General features: G+C 38.2%; 1 protein-coding gene across 20 annotated transcripts in view; it reads right to left on the reverse strand.

Moving 5' to 3' along the window:
• The window catches only part of ANO10 (anoctamin 10), a 235,295-nt gene that overhangs the window by 54,150 nt on the left and 165,776 nt on the right, over positions 1 to 15,369 (reverse strand). For 16 of the 20 annotated variants that reach the window (XR_001907298.5, XR_013527249.1, XM_035275008.3 and 13 more), the window contains one exon: positions 843 to 959. The exons of the other annotated variants lie outside the window; for them this stretch is intronic. Coding sequence is in view for 14 of the 16 variants with exons in the window: in XM_035275008.3 (XP_035130899.1) it covers positions 843 to 959 (117 nt within the window). In the remaining 2 variants the exon portion in view is untranslated. The remainder of the gene's footprint in view (positions 1 to 842; positions 960 to 15,369) is intronic. 20 annotated transcript variants of the gene reach the window in all.

Genomic DNA, 15,369 nt, shown 5'->3' on the forward strand with positions numbered 1-15,369 from the left:
CCCTGCCTCATCAGGGGCATGTATTGCTTCAATGTGGGGTTCCCCTGCCCAGCGCACTACCCTTGGAGCCCTCATGCTTTGGGGGTCCTCTTCACATTCTTTTTTTCTCCCAACTCTCCAAACATAAGAAGAAATATTCCTGTGCAAAGTGGTTTGGAGGCCAAAGAAAGTATGTGTGTCCAGGAGGTTCTGCCCAGAATTTGTCCCCTCAGATGGCAATGCCTTACTGATTCTCTCATCGCTTAAATTCCTATGCAGCACTGAAGATAACTAGTGAGAGATATTCCAGGCATCTAAGAATCTTCCACCTACTCCCATTCTCCCAAGCAGAAAATCACCAAAATGGTGAACTCCAGCATGGCTTTTTTTTTTTCTTTTTTCGTAGTCTCTGGTAGAATGTGGAAGTCACTGAGACACAGTTGCTCCTTTAAGGGCAATTTTACTGCTTCTACATACCTGATCTCATTCTGTCTCACTCTCTGAAAGCTATTATTCAGGATTTTATTCACTCACTTCTCCTCATTTAATATTTTAGTAGAGGCAGAACTGGAAGCTGTGGGGAGCTGCGCAGGTCAATTCTTAATTCTCTGTCTTGCTATTTTGCTGAATGCTAGCTCTATTTTTATTTAACATTACCTGAATATTTTTATTTGTTTAGTTCTTATAACCTATTTGTTGCTCCTATTGTTGAGATGTTTGTTATGTCATCCTAAACTGGAGTCCTCTGTATTTATTTAAACTGGTAACTTCAGGGCTGAAAAAAATGCTGACTGATGCTTCTAAATTATTTTTCCTGTCATTTGCTAAAGAAATACATACATTTTCGGGACAGCTGCTCTTACCTGCTGCTTGAGTGCCTCCAAAGACTCAAATTCCAATCTGGCTAGTTTCATCTGGATATGCCGTGGTTTATCAGGTATGGCAAATGCAAGTATAAACTTTAAAGCCAGGAGTGCGTGCTGAAAACAAGAAAGAGTGCATGTTGATGTGATGCATCAGACCATATATGCAAGGGAATAAATTGGTATCTAAGCAATCTATGATCCTTTATATTAATCTTGGGTAGTTTCTAATTATTGGCCTGTGAAATATCAAAGACCAAGCAGGCCCATGAGTTGTACTGAGTCCACCCTGATGTGGTCCATTCAGTAATTACTGATTTTGCATTATTCTTTGAGACCTAGTCTCACTCTGTCACCCAGGCTGGAGTACAGTGGCACAATCTCAGCTCAGTGCAACTTCTGCCTTCCAGGTTCAACTCCTACCTCAGCCCGAACAGCTGGGATTACAGGAGTCCACCATCACACCTTACTAATTTTTTTGTATTTTTTAGTAGAGATGGGGTTTTACCATGTTGATCAGGCTGGTATTGAACTCCTGACCTCAGGTGATCCACCCACCTTGGCCTCCCAAAGTGCTGGGATTACAGGTGTGAGCCACCGCACCCAGCCAGCTTTATTCTTTTAAAATCAGGTATTCCATTTTTTGTTGTTTTTAAAGAGATAGGGTTTTGCAACGTTAGCCAGGCTGGTCTCGAACTCCTGACCTCAGGTGATCTGCCTGCCTCAGCCTCCCAAAGTGCTAGGATTACAGGCATGAGCCACTGCACCCAGCCTAAAATCAGGTATTCCTGTAAACCGATACCATAATGGTACTCTTAGTGTTCTACAGAAAAATGGTTTATTCTGAAGTCTTCCACAAACTCTTTTCTACCAATAATCTTAGTATATAATGGGCACTCCATTCTCTGCCCATTGTCCCTGAGCTATACTTGTTTGAGTTACATGAAATGTACATGTATCTTAAACATAAGGTGCCATGAATCCTCTAATCCCAATAGTGTTTGGTACATTTTCTTTTATGATGTGATAACCAATAAAGATTAATTCAATGATTGTAACCTTATGCTGCTGACTCCATATACAGTAAGTACACAGACATTATAATATGGAAAACTTAAAACCTGGCTATTATTTTTCCCTTCCACAGAAGCTCACATCACAATGATATGAGATGTATAATTAAGCCAATGGTATTGCTTCCATTGGTGATCCCACTGTTCAGATGTATAGGCTCAACCTATTGAGGCTTATCCAAATCCGGATCATCTTGTGATCCAGAATCAACACGCATAGAAATCTAAGTGATAAAAAGGGTAAAGCTGCCTCTGTGGTGACACCATAGTTACTAAATATTAAAGTTGTGAATTTTAAAAGAAATTATTAAAAGGCATTAAGAAAATCAATGAGAGGGATGGAATAGTCTTTAAGAAATGTTGCATTGAATTATTGGCAGAAAAAGGACAGTTGGAAAAAATTAAATTAATTTCTTACTGTGATACTTTGAAAAGGAGGAATGAGGGATAAATAAGAAGCAGATATCTCCTGGGAGAAGCATGAAATAGTGAAGGAAATCAGCATGATGCCAGAACAAGCAATAATTTAATCAGCAGAACCCCAGGACAGGCCAAGCAGTGCCTGGTATTAACAAGAGACATAGAATAGACCAGAGACAGACAGCCTTCATGTAAATGTGACTGCTATGACCAAATATGACACTGGAAGATACTGATTAAAGGTCTAGAGTAGGGAAACAAGTAGATTAACACAGCGTAGACCAGATGATACCCTATGTTGAAATTCTGAACTAATGAAAACCTGGATATAATCTCAAAAGAATGCATGAGTAATTCAGAAAAGCTATACTATACAGTTATTTTATTCCATTAGAGTACTGAGATATAATTTTATACAATACAATCTCCTCAGTGGAAATATTAGACAAGGAATAAACAAATTAGTAGATAAAAAGAAATCTTCCACATATTTCAGAGTCTGTGTGGCCTTAAGTTGCTGGAGCCCTACCATGACAAAGTCATGGCCCCTTTCCATCTCTCCTAATAAATCTGTACCCATTTCCTCTTCCTCAGAGTCTTGGCAGGAATTAAAAAACAAAACATCCTGCTGAGGAAGGATATGCTTCTCTTGGATGTAAGGCATCTGGAAGGTGTGTTAACTCTCCTTTGAGAACCAGGACTGGCTATTCGGTAACAGAAAAAGGTTGCCCAGATTTTGTTGCTGTGGTTTCCATGTGAAATGTTCACAAAATTCTCACAAATTGAAAAGAGCTGGTATTTACTAGACAACATTAATCAAAACAGAATGCCATTTTAAACACTTACACAGTAACATGTTTTTATGAGTAATTCTCTATATTTTCCTAAAAATACAGCATCTTCACAATGGTTTTCTTTAGAAGGTGGCACTATAGGCAGTCTCTTTATCTTTACTCTTTAATGGATATGCATTACTTTTATATGGGGGAAAAACATATATAAAGAAGACCCAGGGATTCTTCACTTAATAAATGAATTACATATGCCCTGCCAGGCTCCTAAACTCACCTCGTCCTGATTGTTCATTTGCCCAGTAAACAGACAAAACCAGGCAATTTGCAGTTTAGAGAATAAGGCTTTTTAAACTGAAGCCCAAGAATATAAGAAGCTGGGCAAAGTGGGCCTGGCTCAGTGGTTCAAGACCCGCCTGGACAACATGGAAAACCTCATCTCCACTAAAAATACACAAATTAACCAGGTGTGATGGCAGGCACTTGTAATCCCAGCTACTTGGGAGGTTGAGGCAGGGGAATCGCTTGAACTTGGAGGGCGGAGGTTATAATAAGCGGAGATCATGCCACTGCATTCCAGCCTGGGCAACAGAGCAAGACTCCGTATCAAAAAAAAAAAAAAAAAAAAAAAAAAAAAAAAAAGCTGGGCAAAGTGATCACCTTGTATTCATTCATTTTGCAAATATGTGAAAAGCACTTACACGCAGGTACAGAGTGCTCAGATGGAGGCCTTCATCAACCACTTCCTAACCTTCCCTAATCTGTCATACTGATTTTCTTCCCACTTTGCTAATCTACCAGAAATTTCACAAATTTCAGGTTTATTTGCTTTAATACACATTTTCTGTTAAAAGTGAAAACATCAGTGGGAAGGTTAAGGAGCATCAACCATTCACAGATATTGATTAATTACTTTAATTAGTTGGTGCTAGCAAGTTCTTTCTCTCTATCCTCCACCCTTACCCCTAACCCCTAGTCAAATAACAATGAATACTTGGGAGTGAGGTAAGAAGACAACACAGCAGAGATAGGATCAGCTTCAAACACGGGACCTGCTTCAAGGAATAGGTGTAAAGAGAAGCAGAAAGGAACCAATATTGTCTCTATGGTCAGGAAAGGATACATTAGACCTTCCTCACCTCCACCCCCACCTTCTTAGCCATTTCTCTTACACAGGATCCAGAATTCAAAGTGAGCATCATTATAAATTAAGTAAGCTTTTGCATTGTAGCCTGGAAACCTAAATAACATTTATAGCCTTGTGTTTCAAAAGATCAATTTTTTAAATATTACTTATATTTCCCATACAGCCACTCTGTTTCAAGGCTAGGAACTGATTTATGCTAACTAATCTGAGAATAAAAAAAAAAATTGTAAAAAGCATTTTAGTCATTTTTACTTGTTTAAATAAAAGACAACAAGATAAAATAGGAATCTATTCATATTTGAAGAAAAACACTTAAAATGAACAGTGGGGTGGAAGAAGCCTGTCACTGAAAAAAATAAGACATTTTATGTACCAGAATTGTGATTCTTCATCAACAATCTTCTTTTACAGTAAAACTCACAAAATTATATCCTAAACAAAGTAAAGGAGAAAAACTGAGGGGAGTGGTGAGCAGAGTGAGGAGATAGGCAGAATTTTAAAACCAGTAAATACAAAAAAATTGGCTCCCCACAACAATATGTCTTAAACAGTGATACAGGGTGTCTGAGTTGGAAAAGGGGGAAAAAAAGAACAGGACCAGAGAAAATTAGCACTCAGAAGCTGAATGTTTTCCAGTGCAGGGGTAAGTACTGCCTGCTCTGCTATGAGCACACTGCTCACCTTTGGTCACTGCAGGGTTATCAAACCCTGGGACTCTCACGCCAGCTGCACAGAGAGTTAGCAGAACCATTTTGCAAAAACTAGAAAACTTGTGATATAATTCATAATAGTAGCTGTGTTTTGTAGGAATATGTCCCCAACCCTGTCTCTACCGAAACAGGAAATGCAAAGTAGGGTTGAATTCTTAGAATTCTGGAAGGCAGATCTGATTCCTACAATGGTATGTATGCACAGTTACCTCTTTCCATTCAGATCCTAGCCACAACAGAACCAAAGAATGTCCTGAAAAAGGTATCCTCTGCTGATTATGGCATACTTTTGTCTTGGTGTTGACTTTCTATGCTCGCTCCAGCACAACACTAGACAAACTACATGCCGAATACAAATTAACAAAATTGATTAATGGACCAGAGATTGAAAAAAGAAGTTATGGAATGAGGCTCTTAAGAAAACCACCTCAGGGATTTTCATTTCAAGATGGTAGACCAAGCATGTACAACTACTTCTATTCTTAAGGGTTCCCCTGTAATGATAGAAAGATATATTCTGTAAGGAACAACAGTAGGAAACAAGAGAATTTGCCAGAACTTTTGAGAATAGGATCAATGAAGTGAAAAGTCCAGCTCCCAAAGGAGCCCCAGAGAAGGGCCAATGTCAGATTTGATCCCACAAAGGAAGGGACTGAGCCAGGGAGTCTGTACCAAAGTGAATACATTAAAGAACAGCTGGCCAGGCCCGGTGGCTCACACCTATAATCCCAGCACTTTGGGAGGCCGAGGTGGGTGGATCACAAGGTCAAGAGATTGAGACCATACTGGTCAACATGGTGAAACCCCATCTCTACTAAAATACAAAAAAATTAGCTGGGCATGGTGGCACACGCCTGTAGTCCCAGCTACTCGAGTGACTGAGGCAGGAGAATTGCTTGAACCCAGGAGGCAGAGGTTGCAGTGAGCCGAGATCGCGCCATTGCACTCCAGCCTGGGTAACAAGAGTGAAACTCTGTCTCAAAAAAAAAAAAAAAAAAAAAGAACAGCCATCAGAAAAGCTAGGACCATGGGGAGCCTTTCTCATGCCACCTAGGGAGAGAAGGAGAAAGTAAACGATAGACTGTGGACCGTATACATCCAACTTTCTGTCTTTTCAGAGGACCACCTAGGGACTAGTTTCTGTCTTTTCTAAATTAGAGGGCATGTAAACTGAAAGGGCATACTTTAAATGCCTAGGGGGGTGCTGAGAACAATTAAGAGCTTGTCAGCAGCAGAGAACTTGCAGTACAGCAGACAGATACCAGAAGCAGTAAGAAATCACAATCTCCCGAAAAAAAAAGCTGGTAAGCCTTTCTAATCTGGAAATTAGATGCATAATCCCAGAGAAGACATAATACCAGAAAAGACTTGGACTCTGATTCACTAACTGGGCTAAGTGGGCTGACTGGTGAAGGTCTTCCTTGTATAAAACCAGCCTGTAATGACAGAGAGATAGCTGTTTTTCCAACGCCCAAATGCCAGCAAAAACAAAAGGGCATATGAAAAACACAAGACAAAATGGCCCAAAGAAACCCAGTAATTCTTCAGAAGCTAACCCAAAACAAATGAAGATCTATGAATTGCCTGACAGAGAATTCAAATAACTGTCTTTAAAAAGCTCAGTGAGCCATAAGAGGACACAGACAACTAAATAAAATGAGGAAAACAATGCATGAACAGAAAGAGAATATATCAGCAGTCAAATAGAAACTATAAAAAACAACCCAGTGGAAATTCTGGAGCCGAAGAATAACTGAATTGAAAAAGTCACACCTAGGTTAGGTAGCTCACACTTGTAACCCCAGCACTTTAGGAGGGCAAGGTGGAGAATCATTTGAGGCCAGGATTTGAGACTGGCCCAAGTAACATAGCAAGATCCCCATCTCTACCAAAATAAAAAATTCAAAAACTTAGCTGGGTGTGATGCCACATGCCTGCTATTCCAGCTACTTGGGAGACTGAGACTGCAGGACTGCTTGACTCCAGGAATTTGAGGCTGTGGTCAGTTATTATCACAGCACCACACTCCCAGCCTGGTGACACTGCAGGGCCTTATCTGTACTAAAAAAAAAAAAAGAAAAATTCAGCCAGGTGCAGTGGCTCACAACTGTAATCCCAGTACTTTGGGAGGCCAAAGTGGGTGGATCACCTGAGGTCAGGAGGTCAAGACCAGCCTGACCAACACGGGGAAACCCTGTCTCTACTAAAAATACAAAAAAGTTAGCCAGGCGTGGTGGCAGTCGCCTGTTATCTCAGCTACCTGGGAGGCTGAGGCAGGAGAAGCTTCTGAACCCAGGAGGCAGAAGCTGCAGTGAGCTGAGTTTGTGCCTTTGCACTCCAGCAACAAGAGCTAAACTCCATCTCAAAAAAAAAAAAAATCACTAGTGGGATTCAACAGCAGATTTGAACAAGCAGAAAAAAGAATCAGCGAACTCAAAAATAGGTCATTGGAAATTATTGAGTCATAGGAGCAAAAACAACAATAGAAGAAAAGTGAAGAAAGCTTAACAGGACACGATCAGCTGGACCAGTTATGCATTATAAGCGTTCCAGAGGAGAAGAGAGAGAAAGAAATAAGAGCTTATTTGAAGAAATAGCTGAAAACTTCCCAAATCTGAGGAAATGCACATCCAAATTCAAGAAGCTGAAAGGAATCCCACTAAGATGACCCCAAAGAGGCCTACACAAAGACATTATAATTAAATTGTCAAAATCAAAGACAAAGGGAGTATCTTGAAAGCAGCAAGAGAAAAGTGACTCACGATTTACAAGGGAATTCCCAGATTATCAGCAGATTTCTCAGAAGAAAGATTGCAGCCCAGAAGAGAACAAGATGATATATTCAAAGCGCTGAAATAAAAAACTGCCAACCAATAATTCTATACCTGGAAAAATTATGCCTTCAAAAATGTAGGAGATAAATAAAGATCTTTCAGATAAAGCAAAAACTGAGGGATTTCATCACTACTACAACTACCTTACACATATGCTACAGGCAGTCCTTCAAGCTGAGGCTTAAGGACACTAGATAGCAACACAAAAGCATAAGAAAAAATAAACTGTCTGGTAAAGGTAAATATATAGGCAAAGGAAAAATTCTTTAATAATGCAATAGTGATATATAAATAACTTTTAATTCCAGTATACACTTTAAAAATAAAAACATAAAAGTAACTATAAAAAGAATGCTAATGGATCCAAAAATATAATCTGTGGCCTGGTATAGTGGTTCATGCCTATAATTCTAGCACTCTCAGAGGCCCTAGTGGGTGAATCATTGAGCCTCAGGAGTTTGAGACCAGCCTGGGCAACATGGTGAAACTCTGTCTCTATTAAAAAAATACAAAAATTAGCCAGGCATGGTAGCCCATGACTATAGTTCAAGCTACTTATGAGGCTGAGTGGGGAGGATCACCTGAGCCAGGGAGGCTGTAGTTACAGTGAGCTATGACTGTGCCACTGCACTCCAGCCTGAGTGACAGAGTAAGACCCTGTCTCAAAACAGAAATAATATTATTTGTGACATTAATAATAAAAGGTGGTGGGGGAAAATGTAAAGGAGATTTTTTTTTTGTATGTGACTAAAGTCTTATCAGTTTAAACTATAACATATTTTATGTTAATCCCCGTGGTAACTACAAAGAAAATACCTGTAAAAGATAGAAAAAAGAAAATGAGAATCAAAGCAAAGCAAGTTCCTAAAAAAAAAAATCAACAAAATACAAAGGAAGGCAGCAAGGCAGAAAAAGTACAACAAAATAATTACAAGACATACTGAAAGCAATGAACAAAATGGCAATTGTAAGTCTGCTCTATTAGTAATTACTTTAAGTGTAAATGGGTTAAACTCCCTGATGAAAAGACACAGAGTGGCTGAATGGATTTAAAACAACAACATCAAGATTCAATTACATGCAGATGTAAAGACATACATATAATGAAAGTGAAAGAATGAGGAAAAATACTCCATGAAAATGGTAACAAAAAGAAAGCAGGGATGACCATACTTATATCAGACAAAACAGACTTTAATTCAAAAACTGATATAAGAGACAAATAAGGTTATTATGTAAAAATCAAAGTGTCAATTCACTAGCAAGACATAACAATGATAATTGCATATACATCCAACATCAGAGCACCCAAATATATGAAACAAATGTTGACAGAATTGAAGGGAGAAATGAACATTAATACAGTATTAGTAGCAATGCTGCACTTCAATAATGAATAAAACAATCAAACATAAGATCAATAAGGAAACAGAGAACTTAACACCACAGACCAGTTCGATCTAATAGACTCATACAGAACACTCTACCCAGTAACAACAGAATAAACATTCTTCTCAAGTGCATATAAAACATTCTCTGGTATAGATCATACCTTAGGCCACAAAAGAAACCTTAACAAATTTAAAAAGACCGAAATCATGCCAAGTATCATTTTTGACCAAAATGAAATGAAACTGGGAATCAAAAGCAAAAGGAAACTGGAAAATTCACAAATTGTGGAAATTAACACACTCTTGAACAACCAATGAGTCAAAGAAGAAATTACAAAGGAAATTAGAAAATATCTTGAAGCAAATAAAAACGAAAACACAATATAACAAAACTTATGGGACATAGCAAAGACTGTAGTAAGTGGGAAGTTTATAATGGTAAATGCCTACATTATAAAAAAAGAAAATTCTCAAGTCAATAACTTGACTTTAACCTCGAGAAACTACAAAAAGAACAAACTAAATCCAAAGTTAGCAGAAGAAAGGAAACAATAAAGATGAGAGCAAAAATAAATACAACAGAGAATAGAAAAACAATTGCCCCCCCCAAAAAATTCAACAAAATAATTGGTCTCTTGAAAGGATCAACAAAATTGACAAACTCTTGGCTAGACTAATGAAGAAAAAGAAGAGTCATATACCAAAAATCAGAAATGTAAGAAGAAACATTACAACTGATGCCACAGAAATCAAATAGATTATAAGAGACTACTAAGAACAATTACATACCAATAAACTGGATAAACAGAAATGAATACATTCCTAGAAACTTGCAACCTCCCAAAACCAAATCATGAAGAAAAAAAAGTCTGAACAGGACTATACTAGTAAGGAGACTGAACTGGTAATAAAAAACCTACCAACAAGAAAAGCCCAGGACCAGAGAGCTTCATGGGTGAATTCCACCAAACATTTGAAGAAGAATTACCACCAATACATCTGAAATTCTTATAAAATATTGACAAAAAGGGAATACTTCCAAAATCATTTTATGATGTCAACATCACTGATAATAAAACCAAATACATAATTAAAAAAAGAAAACTATAGTCCAATATCCCTAATATTGAGGCAAAATCCTCAACAAAATACTAGCAAACCAAATTCAACTACACATTAAAAAAATTACACAGCATGACCAAGTGGGATTTATTCCTGAACTAAAAGGATGGAACAACATATGTAAACCAATTAACATAATACACCACACTAACGGGATGAAGGACAAACCACATTATCATTTCTATTGATGCAAAAGAAGTATATGACAAAATTCAATATCCTTTCATGATAAAAACACTCAAAAACTAGCAATAGAAAGAAATCACCTTAACATACTAAATGTCATATATGAAAAAGCCCAGAGCTAACATACCAAATGATGGAAAACTGAAAGCTTTCCCTCTAAGATCAGAAACACAGCAAGGAATGCTTACTCTTGCCACTTCTTGTCAAGAAAGTACTAGAAGTCCTAGCCAAAGCAATTAAGAAAATTAAATAAATAAATAAATAAAAGGTATCTGAATTGGAAAGTAGTAAAATTATCTTTGTTAATGGATTACATTATTTTAAATGTACACAACCCTAATTCTACACACACACCCCATCAGAACTAATAAATGAACTCAGCAGAATTGTAGAATACAAATCTACACAAAATACAAACACAAAAATCAGTTACATTTCTATATACTAATAATGGACAATTTGAAGACAAAATTGAGAAATCAATCATTTTTACAGTAGCATCAAAAAGGATAAAAGTACTAAAATATTGAATGATAAATATAACCAAGGGGGTGAAAAACTTGCACTGAAACTACAAAACATTGCCACAAGAAATTGAAGAAGGCACAAATAAAAGATTCTGTATTCATGTGTTGTATTAGAACTCAATATTATTAAAATATGTATATCACCCAAAGTAATCTACAGATTCAATGCAATTTCTAATCCAAAAGATTCTTAATCTATAGCAGGGTCAGCAAACTTCTTAAAAGGCCACAGAGTAAATATTTTAGGCTTTGCAGCCACATAATCTCTGCCACAATTACTCAACTTTGCCTCTCCTTACAGCATGAAAAACAGAATATATAAACAAATGGGTGCTGCTGGGTGCCAATACAACTTTATTAATAGGTGGCAGAAAGGATTTTGTCATCCTTTGGTATAGATTGTATAGAAAGACTAAACTCTAATTATTTAATCAGTTAATTAACTCATATGAATTTGTTAAAAGATAAGAAAGTGTCACAAAATTTGTCTGTGTCTCAATAATATAATGACTAGGACTCTTCTCTGGAGTTTAAAAGGAATTCTCTGGCAGTGTCTTCAGGCCCTAAGCCCTGGTAGACACCCTGAGAAGACATCTTCAGGACAGGGCTACGTCTATGATCCAGCTCACCTTGCTCCACACCAATCAAGCTCCATTCCTGGTGTGCTGAAGATCCACACAGGGAATGATTAACATCACAAAAGGCCTAGCCTCTGGGCTGTCTGCATGGGCTACTTCCCAAGATCAGTCATGAACAAGGAGTTGGACTTAAAAAGATGTAAAGCAAACCCCTGAAGGTTTGCTGAAAAATCAACTCACAAAAAACAGGAGAAAAGATGTAACAATTTATTTAATGTGTATGAACAATTTATTTAATGTGTATGAGTGTTCAGAATGAAGCCCCAAGCCCCCAAAGAAGTAGACAAGCTTATATACCCTCTTGAGGCCACAGAAAGAATGGGGGCGTGGACCCTGGCAAAACAGGTTATTGGAGGGGGTAGAAGAGGAAGTCTATTGAGGAGCATTACATGATTATTAGGGAGAATTCGATGGGCTTGAAGAACATACAATGGCCTAGGGACAAACTCTATTGGGCCCAGGGAGTAGACAATGATTTATGACAAAAATCTGTTTGGGTTTACTGACAGACTTCAGTTTTCCTTCCTGTGATAGGGATTCAGTTAATGAGAACTCAGGAAAGTGATCAGCAGTTAATTGTTTACTTCTTTGGTAGGTCTGGACTTTAGGCAGACAAGGGAACTTTAGACAATCCTATGCTTGAGGCTCCGTTTTCAGTTCAGCATGTCAAAGTGCAATATTTGGCTGTATTGGTTTCTGAGAATAAAGATGAACAGAAAACAGGAATCTAAAAGAAGTGTAAAGGGAAAATGTTAGGAGAGTCAAAACAATGAGAGGGAAGAGGAACTGATCAGTATAAAAGCATAAAAAGTATTTTCCTTTCCTTTTTCCTTTCTTTTCCTTCTCTTTCTCTTCTCTCTCTCTTTGTTTCTTCAGATGGAGTTTTGCTCTTGTCGCCTAGGCTGGAGAACAATGGTGCGATCTCAGCTTACTGCTCCACTTCCCAGGTTCAAGCTATTCTCCTGCCTCCGCCTCCCAAGCAGCTGGAATTACAGGTGCCCACCACCATACCCAGCTAATTTTTGTATTTTTAGTAGAGACAGGGTTCACCGTGTTGGCCAGGATGATCTTTAACTCCTGACCTCAGGTGATCTGCCTGCCTCAGCCTCCCAAAGTGCTGGGATTACAGGTGTCAGCCACCACACTCAGTTCCTTCTCTATTTCATCACTTAATACAAAAGGGATTTGGGTGGAAATGTCAATTAGACCAAATGAATACAAGAAAATAATATAAAGGGCTACAGATAAATTAAATCATATGTCTCACAGGTTCGCTCCCTTAAAATATGATCTCCATTGTAGGGACCTGCTACTCAAGAGGTTTGTTATAGTTGAGGGACACCGAATGATGGGGTTGTCATTTGTCACTGGAGTAAGAAAGTGGCTTTCCAGACTTTGGCAAGCCCTGTGTCACCCAAGCAGGCATTTTATATAGCCTTAAAGCAATTTACATGTGTTAAAGTTTGTTTTCCTCTCACTCAGCCATATTTCATGCACAAAGTAGTTTCTGGGGCAGATTGATGATGGTGAAAGGAAATAAAATCTGTAAGAGGGTTTATGTGTAGTTTAAAGCTTGCTTTGTTTTTTCAACAATTATTTTGATTACTTGAGAAGCAAAAAAACCAAGCAACACATAAAACCATGTGCCCCGAAATTTTCTCTAAGGCCTACAAAGCAAAGTGATATCTTAAGACTGTGCTTTTATTCTACTATATACTTACTTCATTTACTTTAATCGTATCAAGTGAGAATTTAAGTCAAAATGAAGAAATACACTCTTGTAAAACCTAAACTGTTAGTCATAAGGCAGATGTGGTACCGCAGGGGCCACAGGAAAGTGGGTGGCACTACAACAGCACAAAGAGAACACACAATCGACCTCCTGCCATCACCTGACACTGTGAGGGCGAGGAGGACAGGGTGCAGGACACTCCAGGTGGCTTAAATATACTGATTCAAAGACAAAGAATATCAGAGTTAGAATAAAAACTAAGGCTCAACTATGTTACCTGCAAGAAATCCATCTTAAAAATAGGGATTCAGGTTTAAAACTATCTTAAAACTAAAAACTTTATTTTAAAAAGACTTTTACTTTACATATATATTTCCCCCAAAAGCACAGGTAAAACAATGAAGAATTAAACTAGGATTCCAAAGAAACCATCTAAACTCAGCAAAATCTTCTAAATCAGTTCTAAGATTAACAGCGAATATCTTGAAAATGACCTATATCTCCCAAACCTATGACAATGTTTCCTTATATCAGAAATATAATTGCCCACAACAAAGGCAATGCATCTTTTCTGTTTTTTTTTTTTTTTTTTTTTTTTTTGTCGTTGTTTTTGGTGTTTTTTATTTTTGAGACATGGTTTTCACTCTGTCACTCAGGCTGTGCAGTGGCATGGCTTCAGCTCATTACAACCTCTGATTACCGGGTTCAAGTGACCTTCCCACCGCAGCCTCTGGAGTAGCTGGGACCACAGGCGTGCACCACCACACCAGCTAATATCTGTATTTTTTGTGGAGACAGGGTTTTGCCATGTTGCCCAGGCTGGTCTTGAACTCCTGAGCTCAAGCAATCTTTCTACAGCCTTCCAAAGAACTGGGATTACAGAATACCAAACTGCCTGTGTTCTGTCAGGAGCTGTCCAAACACTGATGAGAAAGACAAGAAGCCTGGCAGAGAGAGAAACTTATAGATAACTCTGTGTGTAGACTTCTTAAAGTGGGTGATCACTTTGTGACCTCCACTGCATCTGCTTCCGGGTCCCAGGGTTCATGTCCTACATTTCATTGTGCCTTAGAGCTTAATAGAGCATGTGGTTTCAGGAAGGAATGCTTCCCACCTTCTACTTCGCAGATTGCATTCAAATCTACTCCTTGTTGAACTTACCTGCAGTAACTCAAGCTTCTCAGGTTTTGCTTTAATGTAACCTTTGACATCTTTGTCAGAGCAAGGGAAGTGGGAAAAATAGTATCGAGAGAGTGGATACAGAAGAAAGGGGATGAAAGAAGTAAAGCCAACTGGCAAGTCTTTGTTCTAAAAGAGAATAACTTCACACAATTGAATAGAGAGTTTGTAACAAAAAAAGAGCTAAAACTTTTTATAACTACACATATTTTTTCAAAGATAACATTTTCTTGAAGAAAATACTGGTTTCTGGTTTATTACTTGTTATCTTCTTAAGACATGCTTGAGACACACTATTATGAAAAAAGTAAGGAGAGGTTGGGCGTGGTGGCTCATGCCTATAATCCCAGCACTTTGGGAGGCTGAGGCGGGTGGATCGCCTGAGGTCAGGAGTTTGAGACTAGCCTGACCAACATAGTGAAACCCCATCTCTACTAAAAATACAAAAAATTAGCTAGGCATGGGGACAGGCACCTGTAATCCCAGCTACTCGGGAGGCTGAGGCAGGAGAATCACTTGAACTCAGGAGGGGGAGTTTGGGGTGAGCTGAGATTGCACCATTCCACTCCAGCCTGGGAAACAAGAGCGAGACTTCATTCCCCCCAACCAAAAAAAGTAAAGAGAAATTTGAACCACTTCTTTGAGAAAGTCAGGTTTTCACTAGGGAGACCCTCTCAGTTACAAAATGACAATAACAATCAATTTTAACAACTCAGAATTTACCATACTGAAAACACTCAAGAGAGGATAAATATTCATAGGTATAAAAACATAATT

Source organism: Callithrix jacchus, chromosome 15, assembly GCF_049354715.1.
Source record: "Callithrix jacchus isolate 240 chromosome 15, calJac240_pri, whole genome shotgun sequence".
In the NCBI taxonomy this organism is placed as follows: Eukaryota; Metazoa; Chordata; class Mammalia; order Primates; family Cebidae; genus Callithrix; species Callithrix jacchus.